A 13,373-nucleotide genomic window follows, 5' to 3' on the forward strand; every position below is an offset into this window, starting at 1 on the left:
AGGATGGTTGCCCTTGAAGTTTTCGCTTGGGAGAGTCATCAAGCTCTCATTTACTCTTATGAGAAATTTGAGCACGTTTAAAGTCGATGAGAGTGCATAAGAGTTCCATGCAAAACGAGAGTGAGAGTTTGAACTTTCATCAACTCCCATCCTCGTTTGGCCCGGTCGTAACCAAAGTACCGTGAAATGTGATGTATGTGTCTCGATTCCCGTCAAAACTGTTACTAACTTTGACGAGCGTCAAATTCCTGTCAAAGGCGATATCAAAGAACTTATTAAACTTTGACACCCGTTGTCAAAATAAGTCATCTATCTTTGTCTTACTTTTGATGCGAAACAAAAGTGAGACAAAGTCAACTTTTTGTGCCGTGTCGTGTCGTTATGGCGACAAAATAATAAACCAATCAGAACTCACAGTAGAAACATGTTACCGGTGGCAAGCGCGTGAAAATTTGTAAGCTGCAAAACCGAAATCTGAAAAGCGCAGAAAAAGTGTAACCAGTGGTCTTCGTAAAAACGCGGGAAATCTTGTAACCGGTGAAAACTGAAAAGCGCAGCAAATTGGTTCTTTAAAATGATAGTGGGAACCTCGTATTTTTAGAAGTTTTTACGTTTACTGGACACACTTTTTGTGCATAGTGTCGCCTAATTTTGTAATATAATTTGGACCGATTTTTTAAATTGACCTGCTGAAATATTTCAGTATGATAAAGGTGTCTGTACATAAAGTTGAAAACAAACGAAGTTGATAAAAATATATTTTACTGTAAAATACGCTATAAATTTATTTAAAAATTAATTTGACTCGAAATTATTTTAAAATCTTTTTAAAAAAGCGCGTATATATGTATGCTTTTATCTGCAGTCGCCTGTGTCGGCTGTACATTCTTTTAAATAATTTTTTCATTGTAATTTTAGAATCTTTTTTTAAAATAAACCTGAATTAGTTAAGTAAAAATAAATTTTTATTTATCTTTAAGGTCGGGACAAACTATGCGAGTCGTTCCGTATGTACTGCTTAAAAACAAGTCGCTGCGACAAGGTGTTTGTTCGGAGCACAAACAGCGAATTTGGAAGGGTGGGAATGTGAACTAGTTTTCCAATTCAATACGGCGAAAATACATGACGCCCTCTCATTGGTTAATTTATAATTTGTCGCGGCAACTTGTCGCAGCGATTTGTCGCAGACGTGTACACACGCTGCGGCAACGCTGCTATCGCTCATTTTGTCGCTGCAATCATGGTGTCGCACGAATTCAAACTGGTTTGAATTCGTGCGACACATCGCAGCGACAAAATTTTGTCGCAGCGACTGGTTTGTCGCAAGAATGCACAGCCATGTCGCACGAGGCGACATGTCGCAGCAACATGTCGCCGCGACGTGTTGCAGCGACGTGTCGCCTAGTGTGTCCCGACCTTTATGGTTCTCTGATTCTTTCCTGAACACCTTAAGCGGGACAAAAACTTACATCCCTAAACGAGTCGACGAGCATTCCCGCCTTATCCCCGCGGGGATAACAATGACACAGTAAACCATCAGCCAAGTGATATATACGTATGAAATCCACCATTTATTTAACAAATCGACCACATATTTTATCCATGGTTTACACTCAATCTGATAGATCATATAAATGACGTCATAAAATGACAAAAACTCAAGTGGAACCACGCGCCGTTAGGCAAGTGATTACACTGCAAAGGTTTGGACATTTTATGACGTCATTTCTGTGGTCTATAACAGTGCAACAAAGGTCTACAAGAGTGTAGACCGTGACAAAAATGTGCTCAATTTGTTTTTTTCAATAACACCGAACATTTACCGGTGAACAAGTTGGAAAATCAGTACAAAATAGCGCGCGCGTGTGACAGCTCATAAGATCGCAATTTTTTGCACTTGAAGCCGACGAATGTGTGGCAAATTTCGTCCCAAATGTTACGGTTAACATTTCACAACTCACTGGATTCTGTTTTTGGAAATTTCTCAGGTTTTCAGAAATTTGCCTTACGTTGCGTTACAGTTACGTCATTTTCGTGGTCTATACTCTCATCCCGGGGGGGGAGGGGGGGGTACTTGGGTAAATGTTTGTTGGGTATGTGTCGCTGGCCTCTCAGAACCCCTACCCCATTATATTCTTATTCTATGGCCAATTATAGACCCCATCTTAGTCACTTTTGGGTAAATTTAATTTTTACGACCTTTTTTTGAACTTAGTCACTTTCTGGGAGCTGTTTGTCAATTATTGAACAACAGCAATAAATACGGTAACATTTGTTTCGGCGAATATTTCCGTTCATAAATCACAACTTGCCAGATTTTCGTACTCTCAAAATCCCGGAAAAGTGTGACCCCATTCTAGTCACCCTATAAAAAATGCTTGAAATGGCGACCCCATTATAGTCAGTCCAGTCGTGAAAATGCGACCCCATCCAGCGGCACATCCCCATTAGCCCATTTATAGGAAGTGCCCCCTCCCCCCCCCCCGGGACTCTCATCGACCGTAGACCAATGTGCGCGCGAAAATTTTCTCTTAGTTATTGTGTACATACGAAACACTGCACGTCTAATAACTAAAGACACTTGTGACTCCACGTTCTTCTTAACTGAAACCGTGTTTTTGCTGCGCGCAAATGTATCACTCCTAGTGGGTGTTTTCGGCAAGACACTTTACTCTTATAAAGCGTCAGTCTTCTGCCAAAGTGTGTTCTGACTAAACTGACGAATTATCGAGGCAGCCCTACCGAAAATACTGCGAGGAAATCTGCGCCGAATAGACTAGCACACCCTGATCTAGGGGGAACAGTTTACCCCTAGTTGATTACTGCAATAGAAGCCAGTGTTAGTCTCATGGTTAGCCTGCGAGCAGGCTCTAGTTGCCCTCGAATAAAGAGCCTGCTCGAAGGCTATCTCATGTTTTGCCGATTTTTTGTTGCATTAAAATTGTATTCGCGGCAAAGATTACATTATGATGTGAGGCTGTTAATTAGGAATACGTTAAACTCGTTAAATCTGCCGCTTATCTGTCGAAAAAGATTTGTTTTGTCGTTAATATAAAGACACTGACCAATAATATAGCCAACTTGCAAGTTCCCGTATGAGGGTTGCGCAGTTTGATACAATTTTTCTGGCTGGGAATCAAATTAATACCTTACAATGGAAAATAGAATGAAAATAATAAGCCTTTAAAGCACGCAAATCTTTTGGTCGCATTCTGCTTATCCACCGTTTTAATTCAATTTCACTGTTTGCTTTGTCGTAAAGGAAAAATCAATTTCTTGCACTATAACTGTTATTTTTTATGAGAAACGCTATTTTAATTTCTTAACTTGCGTTAGCTCTTAAAAGAAATGATAAATAACGACTGTCGTTCCGTTTTACCACCAACAAGCTTAGTCACTTTGTCCTTTGTACTAATTGAGAAATTTCCATCAAAGGTCATTAAGTAAAAAAAAACACCTGCGTTGCTTTCGTAGAAGAAACAAATATTACTGTGTGGAGTTCTTTTAAACACAGTAATCGGGATATAAACTAAGTCAAATTACGTTCAAAAAGCGTTTAGCTAGCTAAAATCCATGATATTTTAGATGCTTGTTTGAAATTGACTAAGCAACGACGGAAGGTTAGAATAATTTTGACAAATCTGTCACGTCGCGTGTAAGGTTTGTTGAACAATGGACGACTCAATGGGATGTTATTATTTTGTGCGCTAGTTCCCGTGTATCCATGGCGGGAAGGCAGGTATCGTCCAATCAGAAGCTTTCAAAATATTTAGTTTCATTCCACCTTAACTGGTGGACCATTAATAAAACATTCGTCTTCTTTCAAGCATAAACAACGGACAAGCCGTGCAACTTTTGAGCTGGAAGTCTTTTGAAGGATAAAAGTTCCTTTCAGATTGAAGGTAAGGAAGTTTTGTGAATGAAGTTAATTTTGTAATAATTTTTTTATGTGCTTTTGACGGTTGTTTTGTAAATGATTAAATTTGAACAACCTTGCCCGTCGGTTTAAACGCAGAAATTGCTCGGTTAAATTGTCTGCCACAATTGAAGTGTTAGAATTAACGAGAAAACATATTTGTCAAGAAATCCTCTTACTAACAACAGATAAAAGCAAGTCGATGACTAATTTGCAAATTGTAGAAAATCTCAATAGCCCCTCATTGCAGAAAAGTTGGATTTCTGTTAATAATTTTTTTTAGAGTCGATCCAATTTGTGAATACTGTGCTGACATTTGAATTGGGTATTACTAATAATATTTGTATTTTTTTAGTTTATAAATCTTCCCAAATTGTTTCCGGGGTCTTTATCGTATACTTTTCGTTGGAAAAGCGTTTTTAAGACTATTCAGATTAGAGTAGTATGTCGAAGGATAGTAAGAAAATACTGAATTCATTCACTGATGGTATTATATCCGCTAAAACTTATTTACTCGACGCAGTATGTATTCGAGTGCAGGGATTCGCCCCTTTTCTCGAAATTTCAACCAATTCCTAAAAGTTGTACACATTTGTGTCGAACATTTCATTAATATTACGTGGTTACATGTCGTAGACTGAGGCAACCACAATATAAACATACATGTATTCACCTAAACTAGTCAACTCATTTATGGTTTCCATTCGTCCGTAGCATGCATGGAAAAATTTAAATGAGCAAAGATGTAGACAAAATATATATTCAATTGAGATTGAGATGAGATTTAATGGGGATATCCCCTCTTGTTTTATTTTCATAATGCCATTGTTAACGTCTCTGATTTTCTACTTTTCCATTTAGTTTCTGAATTTTAATTCAGTTCACATACTAGGTTATTTGAATTACTTGCAGACCGCATGGCTACACTGGCAACATTGATTAGTAACAAACACACTTAATTCAATAATACATAAGGCTTGGCTAAGAAGTATATTGCACAAATACCTGCCTTTTATCAGATATTAACGCTCAATGTTCCCGCATGTAAACTGCTTTAGTATGCAAGAGTTTTGATTTTAATCTGTCAATTAATTTGCTTATAATTACTGGGTAAGATCTCGACTGGGCGCACAAGAGGATCTGAGTCTCTGTTTGAAGGTTTAACATGAAAATACTAACGTTCACTTGAGACTATTTAACAAAGGCGAGCTCTCTTTCTTGACTCGAGTTTGATTTTAACCGCATTTTATTTCACAGCAGTTCTGGCGCCATCTGGGCTGTCTTGGTTCTTGGTCCACAGCATGAAAACATAGCTTTACTGTGGTGCAAAGCACAAGTAATAAGGCTGTCGTTAGGTTGGAATATGAATCTGCTTTATGCTACCTTTACAACCTTTTAAAGCTGGCCTTTAGGCCAGCTTTACACTCATGTTTAAAGATTGCTTAAAGAGACTAAAAATTTTAACTTTTTAAAGTTGACTTAAAAATCCTTAAATACAAACTGCAGGTTTAACGATCTTTAAGAACATGTAATCGATAGCTTAAGGGATTTAAGTGCTTGGGGGGGGAGATTTAAGCCACCTTAAATTTTTCGTAAATCTCTATTTTCATGCTGTGTGGTATTACCAAATTTCACTTAACCTGAGTAAAGGCTAAGTAATAGAAAGACAAGCAAAAACAAATTAATAAGAATAGAACGACTTTTCGGAGTCGTCATGTCGCCATAAATTAAGTTACACTCACCTGTAAATTGAAATGTTCAAAGTTGTTTAAAAATAATGGTTCGAATTGAATAAAACGATTTAGATGATCAGCGCTTGACAGTGAGACAAGGTCGTAGTTCTCTATTGAACATAATTCTGTTAAATTGGAAATCGAGCTTGTTTTGTACTTGAACTGTTTTTCAAGGTCGAGAAAGTCTTCTGAAGCAATACAGTGTCTTGGAAGTGCTTATCAGCAGAGGAGTAACTATAATTTATGTTCATTGATGCAATTGCGTGCAGAATGTATGATATCCAAAATATCCTATACATTGATAGTAAACAATAGGTTACTTTGTTTCTTGCACTTTCAGGTCTTTTTCAATATTTCGCTTAAAACACAAGTAAGTCTCTCCTGATGAATAGTTCATTGTTCGTATGAAGTGCAGACACAAGTTTGAAGTGCCCCAAGTCCTTGTCTCAATGTCCCATCAAATTCAATTTGTGAGAGCTGTTCGTAACTATTCAAAGTTTTTTTGTATGTGTTAATTGAATTCGGTCGATGATTTCTGGCAAGTTTGAACATTTTAATTGTTTAGTTGACATTTAGCTTAATTATGGCGCCACGAAGTCACCGAAAAGTCGCTCAATTATTTTATTAGTTGTGCTATTACTTTCTGATTTAGTTTGCAGAAAATTAGAAAAGAACACAAGGCACAAGTTTGAGTTTAAAAAGACATGCATTTCTTATTTAAAACGAAATAAAATTAAGACAAATCAACTTAGTAAGTTGCGTTACTCAGATGTGACTGTCACCGTTGATGGGAATGTGACCAGAACATGTCGAGTTTAAACTGAAACGCTTTCTTTCAGGCTTTCTTTTCTTAACTGCTTACAGTTGCGTACATAGATGCGATGATCTTTTATGTATTACCAAATGCAATGCTATTCTTAACAAATCCAATGCATTTAAAGCCCGCATGTATCGTAGATTTGGTCCTTCGAGCCGGATAACGACAATTGCTCAGAAAATCGGTGCTTAACACGATTAGCAATAACAACAACTACGTTAGATTTGCTCTGCGAGTAAACATAATCAGAATCCTAATTGGATTTCAAGATTGTGATAGACTCACACAGGATTTGGGAAATCAACTCCCTGTTTATATTCTTTTATTTACTGTGTTGATCAGAGACTGGTTTCGCGTAATCCCGCAAGATCTCGCAAGATCCCGAGAGAAGCGCATTGTAAGCAAATCGCTGGTCAGAAGTTTAAAACAATGTTTTTTATCTTAGTCGCAATCTTAAGCGCAATATTCTGTTTAGATAGAAATTGATTCCTAATGTCTTTGCTGATTTGCTACTCGCTTGTTTCGTTGTGGTTGACAAAATTTGGTTTTAACCCAAATACAGCCTTAAAATACAAATACTACTCAGGTTTTGTACATACTCAATTACGAAGCCTTTCAGCTGTTTAAAGATTTAAACAAAAAGTGCACTTTAGTCTAAATAACGCATATTTTTTATCTCATTTGCTCAGGCTATAACGATTCGGAAAAGTACATGTAATATTCAAAGACGCTGAAAGAAAATAAGTAGCAACGAGGGGGGGGGGGGGGATGCCTGAGTTGCATTGTATATATTCAGCAATAAAGCATATTGTCGCTCCCTAGTAATAATTTTCAGACCCGCGCTTTCGAGAATCATACCCTCTTTGTTATCGTGAATATTTAATCAACGCGGAATTGAACAATGATCCTTGATTTAAGGACAATTCCAAATGAGGAAATGTTTACACGGAATTTAAATCCTCATTTCAAAGTTACGCCTATTCTATACAACTTTAATGTTCTTAATACACAGACTACGAACCCTTAAAACCTTTTTATTTCAACCTAGTCGATAATGAAGTCGAGTTTTTCCCAGCTTCTCAAGCTATTTGTTGTATACACCTTTTGTTTCGCTTCTGTGTTAAAAATTCAGCCATCAATTATTGATCGCTTTGCTCCCTATTGAACATGACCGCTAACTAAGATGTCGTTTTCTGGATTATTCTTTTCCTTTTTTTGAAAAACAAAACCGCGTCGAGCTGCGCTTTTTATGCGCCCGGGTTAGCCTGTTTTTTGTGTAGGAGTTTTCTGTTACTTTTCTTCGCTAATTTACAAAAACTGCGGCGACAATTTGCGGTTTACGTTCGATTTAGTTAATATTCGTCACAGCAGGACGGAACAGTGCAAGTTGTGGACTTTCTTGACGAGAAACAACAAACTTAGGTGTGTTTCAGAGACCCATAATAACGCCATAAAAACTTTCCTTCCTAGCAACGTTTTACAAGTGAAGTGCTTCGCTTATTCAAGGGACTGAAGTACTAAAGCAAGTCGATTACTGTTTCGTTTTAACTCAACTTTTAAACAATAGATGTCTACAATCATTGGATTATATCAGTGTTGTGTTTCCACTGTTTACAAACTGATTCTTATGTCTTCAATCTTTATTGCAGCTTAACTATTTTATATCTCCAACTGTTGAACGTGCTGGCTACAAGGAAAAGGCATCGACATTTATGCATGAAGAGATGTAATGGAGTGAAGATTTTAAACTTACGTCGAAAGAAACACAAACGAGCTTGTAAATCTTCTTTCATGATTTAACTCCAACACTTCGAGGAAATTCGAGGTAAATTCATAATATTCATTCCAAACAAAAGCTTTGTATTTATTGACGCCTATTTGTATTGGACTATTTTTCACGAATAGAGTTTGCTTTAATGCTCTGTTAAGTTCTTATACCATTGATCATCCATATGTACAATAACCCGCTCAATTGTTACTCTTATGCTAAATGCAGTTGTAGGAAATTTAAACAGTGGCATTCTAAATTGATAATTTATGTTTCCGCGATACAAAGTTTCGTCTGTTTCTGGAATCCTTGCATTCCTTCCTCGACAAAAACACTATAAACGAAAGAGCGCCCTTCCCAAGGGTTTACGAATCGCTAGTTGCTCCCCAGGGGGACAACGAACAATAACGTCGATGTAGCTTATTAGAATTCTGCGAACCTTGCAAAAATCCATCATTCTCTGAAGAAGACCGCAGAAGGCGGTCGAAAATTTAGAGTATCGTTTTATATTTTTAGATCTGTTTTAAACATTTTTATATTTTAAGTCTGTGTTATATATTGGTGTAAAAATTATGACTGAATGTTTGCCGCAAAAAACAGCCTCATAACCATCTAGCCTGCAGTGAAATTTTGCCTATACGGTGTTCTACCGGGCAAACATTTTTGATATGATACCATGATGACTGAGTTACAGTGCAATAACAGTTGCAAGGCCCGATATTTGTAGTAAAGAATTTTGTAAGACATTTTGATCTTAATAATCGACAGCAAAGTCAATTTACGGCAAATGCGTGCGTAGGTGTTGAAACATGCGGTATTCTTAAAATGATTATACATTAGTTAACTAAAAAATGTGCAGAAAAGCAGTTCTTGCTTCTATAAAAAAGAAAGAAGAAAGCTTAGGTTTATTTAGCTAAGTTCCATTGTCGAAATCGACAGATTCTTATTATGTTTAATGTCAAAATCTTTGACGTAAAAAAACTCGAGCTTTTCTTGTTGGGGTTTTAGTTCGTTTTCTCTCCAAGAAAAACCTTATTTAATATTTTATTCGTCGCCTTTGTCGGTTAACTTTGTTTTGTCAAAACATCTTTAAGGACAAAAGATGTTTTTGAATTAACAATATAAATACCATTCACGTGCCAACAATTCCCTTTGAACCTATTTTAACGAATTATAAGAAAATTACTTTTCAGTCATGCGATCATGGTTCGACTTCACAAGAATCATATAACTTTGACTAAGTGATTGAACTTGAAAGTACTTGGGCCAAAATAGCCTCCTTCGCGGTGGGTGGGGGAAGGGGGTGGAGTACTTTGAAAGTGGAGTGTCTTTCCCAAAAACACAACACAAAGACTCAGTCATATTCGTAATCACACTCAGCAACTTAGGCCCCGTCCACACTGACCCGGGTAAATTGGAAAACGGAGAAATTTGAAAACGCCGCGTAAAATGTTTTCCGTCCACATTAACCCGGGTAAATTTGAAAACGACACGCTTCATTAGTAAGTAAAAGTAAAAGTAAAGTCTTTATTTAACGAGGGTAGCACTAAAATAACATAAAAAATACTAACAAACCAGTGGCCCTCTAAAATTATTACAATAAAATATAAAAATACACTATTTCCAAACGCTCATTGGTGAGCGTTTTTGAAAAGCTCCGTTTTCGGTGACCGAAAACGCCGTTTCAGTGTGGACGGTTGGCCTAACCGGAGAAAAAAAAGATGCGTTTTAAAATTTACCCGGATCAGTGTGGACGGGGCCTTATTCTAGAGCAGTTTTCAACTGAGTGTCGTAAAACCAAAACCAAAGTAATATTACTCTGGCCAATCACAAAGGACACAAACAATCCAGTAAACCAATTAATAATACATGCATGTCGCAGGCACGAAGCGCGGGAAAACGTGCGTAAGCGAGTCACGATTGGTTTTGGTTTTACCTCTGATTGGCTAAGAAAGTGGCGCGAGATTTTTAAACCAATCACTAAGCGTAGTAATGCAAAACCAATGCAAACGCAAATTACTTTCGACACTCAAGTGAAAACCGCTCTATCCTCACTGATCCCCGAGTTTGACGCACCACAATGCAATTGCATATTTAGTTAAAACTGACAGACTCATAAGACAGTAGACTAGTTCTAGAAACACTAGATAATTTGTAGTTAGTAATTGCAGTGAAAAAAGAAAGTATGGGCGCCTTTCAATTGTCAGAACTGGCCGGCCAGTCCGGTGGTTTTTAATGTGAAATGAACCTTTTCCACGAGATTTTCCAACAAATCCACCATAACAATGTATAATATTGATATATTGACTGGACAAATCTGACTAACAACAGAATAGACCATTTTACAGTTGTCTGCTCAGTGACCTGGCCTTTGAATGGAAGTGAGGCTGGAGGTGACCTTGTTTTGATACAGACCTGGCTGCTTTTGTTGTGTAAATCATGTTGTTCTGATGCTAACTAGTTTGCATTTTACATGATAAAGCAAAGAGGTTTGTATCAATACAAGGTCACCTCCAGCCTCGCTAGCATTCAAAGGCCAGGTTACTTAGCAGGCAACTGTAAAATGGACTATTATGTTCTTGAATATACCGGACTGGCCGACCTAGTTCTGACAAATGGAAAGCGCTACCCTAAGAAGATGATTCTCAAGGTCCTCACTTTGCTGTTACTCGTTGCAGACCGCTCGTGAGATAACCAACAACTATGCATGTGGTATCAGTGGCTGCGTCATCACGCTCTGGGCCTGGGTATGAGCTAGACCGCTACACCAGAGGAGAAAGTTTAGAATACTACTGCCCGCAAACAGTCACTTCAGCGGATGTAGGAATAAGAATACGTATCAACGTCCGGGGACTGGTATTCGAGACATACGAACAAACTCTGGCCCAGTATCCCCAAACACTACTCGGCTCGCCCAGTAAGCGTGTGGAATATTACAACCCATTGAGCAAAGAATACTGTTTTGATCGCGACAAAACTGTGTTTGACTCGATTCTGTTCTTCTATCAATCATGCGGGATTCTATCGTGTCCCGAACATATCCCGCGGGAAAATTTCTTGGAAGAGATCAAGTTTTTTCAACTTCACCAAGCTGACAAGAGATACAAGGAAGAAATTGAACCGGAAGAAGTAAAAATAGTGGAAGTGGAATTACCTGAAAATCCGATACAGAGAAAAATTTGGAAACTTTTTGAGTATCCCGATTCGTCGATATGGGCGGATTTCCTGGCAAAATTCAGTTTGTTAATTATAATAATGTCTACAATTACATTTTGTATCGAAACTCTTCCGACCTTTGGACGTCACACGGTCTGTCGGAATATCACGTCGAACGTTTTATCAAACGACACAAGCCTTCATAATGATTCAAGTTTTCTGTCTAACGATTCTCAAGTTATTGTGCGACAGTGTACTGTTATTGAGCGAGGGGCTTACTGGTCGACGATAGAAGCTGTCTATGTGGCATGGTTCACTTTTGAGTACGTAATGCGAGTTATTTCCGCTCCAAAGAAAGTTAAATTTATTACTTCCGCTTTGGGCATGGTTGACTTTTTAGCCATTTTACCTTATTACATCACTCTTATGTTCCAAGAAGATGGCATGCTGCTGACGTCATTTCCTGTCCTAAGAATAATTCGCCTGATACGGGTGTTACGAGTTTTAAAGCTTTCTCGCTACAGCAAAGGCTTAAAAGTCCTCGCTAAGACACTTTTAATAAGCGGTAAAGATCTGCCGTCGTTGTTCGCCGTTTTAATCATTAATGTGATTCTTTTTTCGAGCGTTGTCTATTATGTGGAAAATGACGTCAAAGATACTGACTTTGAGAGTATCCCAGACGCCTTTTGGTGGACGATAATTACCATGACCGCAGTGGGTTATGGGGACAAGGTGCCGAAAGGTGCGCTGGGTAAATTAATCGGAGCAATTTGCGCTGTGTCAGGGATCGTGGTACTCTTCTGTTTCCCGACCCCAGTTCTGCTTTCACACTTCGAAGAGATGTACAAAAAGAAACCAAAAGGGAAAGAAACTCAAAAGGACGACAAAGAAGAAGGAGAGAAAAAGAAAATGAAAGACACAGAAGTTCGCTTGGTTGGCGAAGAGGAGCGCGACGAGATTTATATTTAATTCTATATTTTATATTGCCAGTATCAAAAAGTTACCAAAAGTTTGTGCCAAAGAGCAAAACAAACTGCAGTTTCCGTCAAGAAATAAGAGAACGCGATCTCTTGCTAAAACGTTCTTTGCAGTGCACAATTCTAAAAGAAAGACTTTTTTTAAAACAGTTTGTTTCAAAAATAGCTTTACTTTGTTTAAGTAGTTTCTTGAGTGGAACATTCACAACCCTTATAGTGTGAAATATTTTTATATCTTTTTGATACTTGTCTCAGGGGGTCGATGTCAATTGGGGCTTTGCCCTGTTTCTGCCTCCTGTCGCACGGTTTTTTTTTCTTGCTATTAAGATTTTTGTTTTTTTCTCGTAAAGTTAAATTTGTGCGACAAAGAAAATAAACTAAACTAAACCCCTTTCAGTGGCGGATCCAGACCTTGAAATAAGGAGGGGACCCTTTTTTGTGCGTGTACACCTCCAAAGACATTTAACGGGGATAGCCTTATACCAAAACTAAGGAGGGGGCCTGGACCCCCGGGGCCTCTCCCCTAGATCTACCACTGTCTTTGGTCCTAAGATCAATTTATTTAGAAGTAATAAACTTAAACGAAGATTGTCTTCTTTCGGCGAATTTTTATTTTAAGTTTCGACTGCAAATAAAATGCAAAAAATCTAATTTCTTCCTTCAGCTAATGAGGGAATATGGATATTCCTTAGAAAACGTAATTAGAAAAAGTGTAATGGACTTTAACCTTTAAGTCCTGACAGATGCGTTATAAGTTTGCCTCAGACGATGACGTTAATTTTAATTTTTTAATGTAGGATGAATAAAGTTTTGACCAAAGTTACGATCGACTTGTTGACGTGATTTGTGGATTTTTTAAGGAGGCCCGCGCGTATTTATGAGGCCGCAGCGCGCGTTTTAAAACAGGAAACGTGAGGCGATTGCTTAGATTTTTGAGAATCTCCTGAAAGAATAGTCCTTAGATCATATAAAATCATAAATTTTGTGGCGATCACAAGCGATTTGT

General features: G+C 37.9%; 1 protein-coding gene across 4 annotated transcripts; it reads left to right on the forward strand.

Moving 5' to 3' along the window:
• The first annotated feature begins 3,826 nt into the window (after window positions 1-3,826).
• LOC144664709 (potassium voltage-gated channel subfamily A member 2-like) lies at window positions 3,827-13,195 on the forward strand. 4 transcript variants are annotated; one of them, XM_078525907.1, is made up of 3 exons: window positions 3,827-3,902; window positions 8,116-8,291; window positions 10,913-13,195. In XM_078525907.1, the coding sequence occupies exon 3, from the start codon at window positions 10,938-10,940 to the stop codon at window positions 12,357-12,359; it is 1,422 nt and encodes a 473-aa protein (XP_078382033.1). In that variant the 5' UTR covers window positions 3,827-3,902; window positions 8,116-8,291; window positions 10,913-10,937; the 3' UTR covers window positions 12,360-13,195. The 4 variants fall into 4 exon arrangements, with proteins under 4 accessions (XP_078382033.1, XP_078382036.1, XP_078382035.1 ...); XM_078525909.1 differs by lacking the exon at window positions 3,827-3,902 and adding an exon at window positions 7,318-7,980; XM_078525908.1 differs by lacking the exon at window positions 3,827-3,902 and adding an exon at window positions 7,318-7,888.
• The last annotated feature ends 178 nt before the right edge of the window (window positions 13,196-13,373 follow it).

Source organism: Oculina patagonica, chromosome 9 (genome assembly GCF_052425735.1).
Source record: "Oculina patagonica isolate OP01 chromosome 9, crgOcupat, whole genome shotgun sequence".
Lineage (NCBI taxonomy): Eukaryota > Metazoa > Cnidaria > Anthozoa > Scleractinia > Oculinidae > Oculina > Oculina patagonica.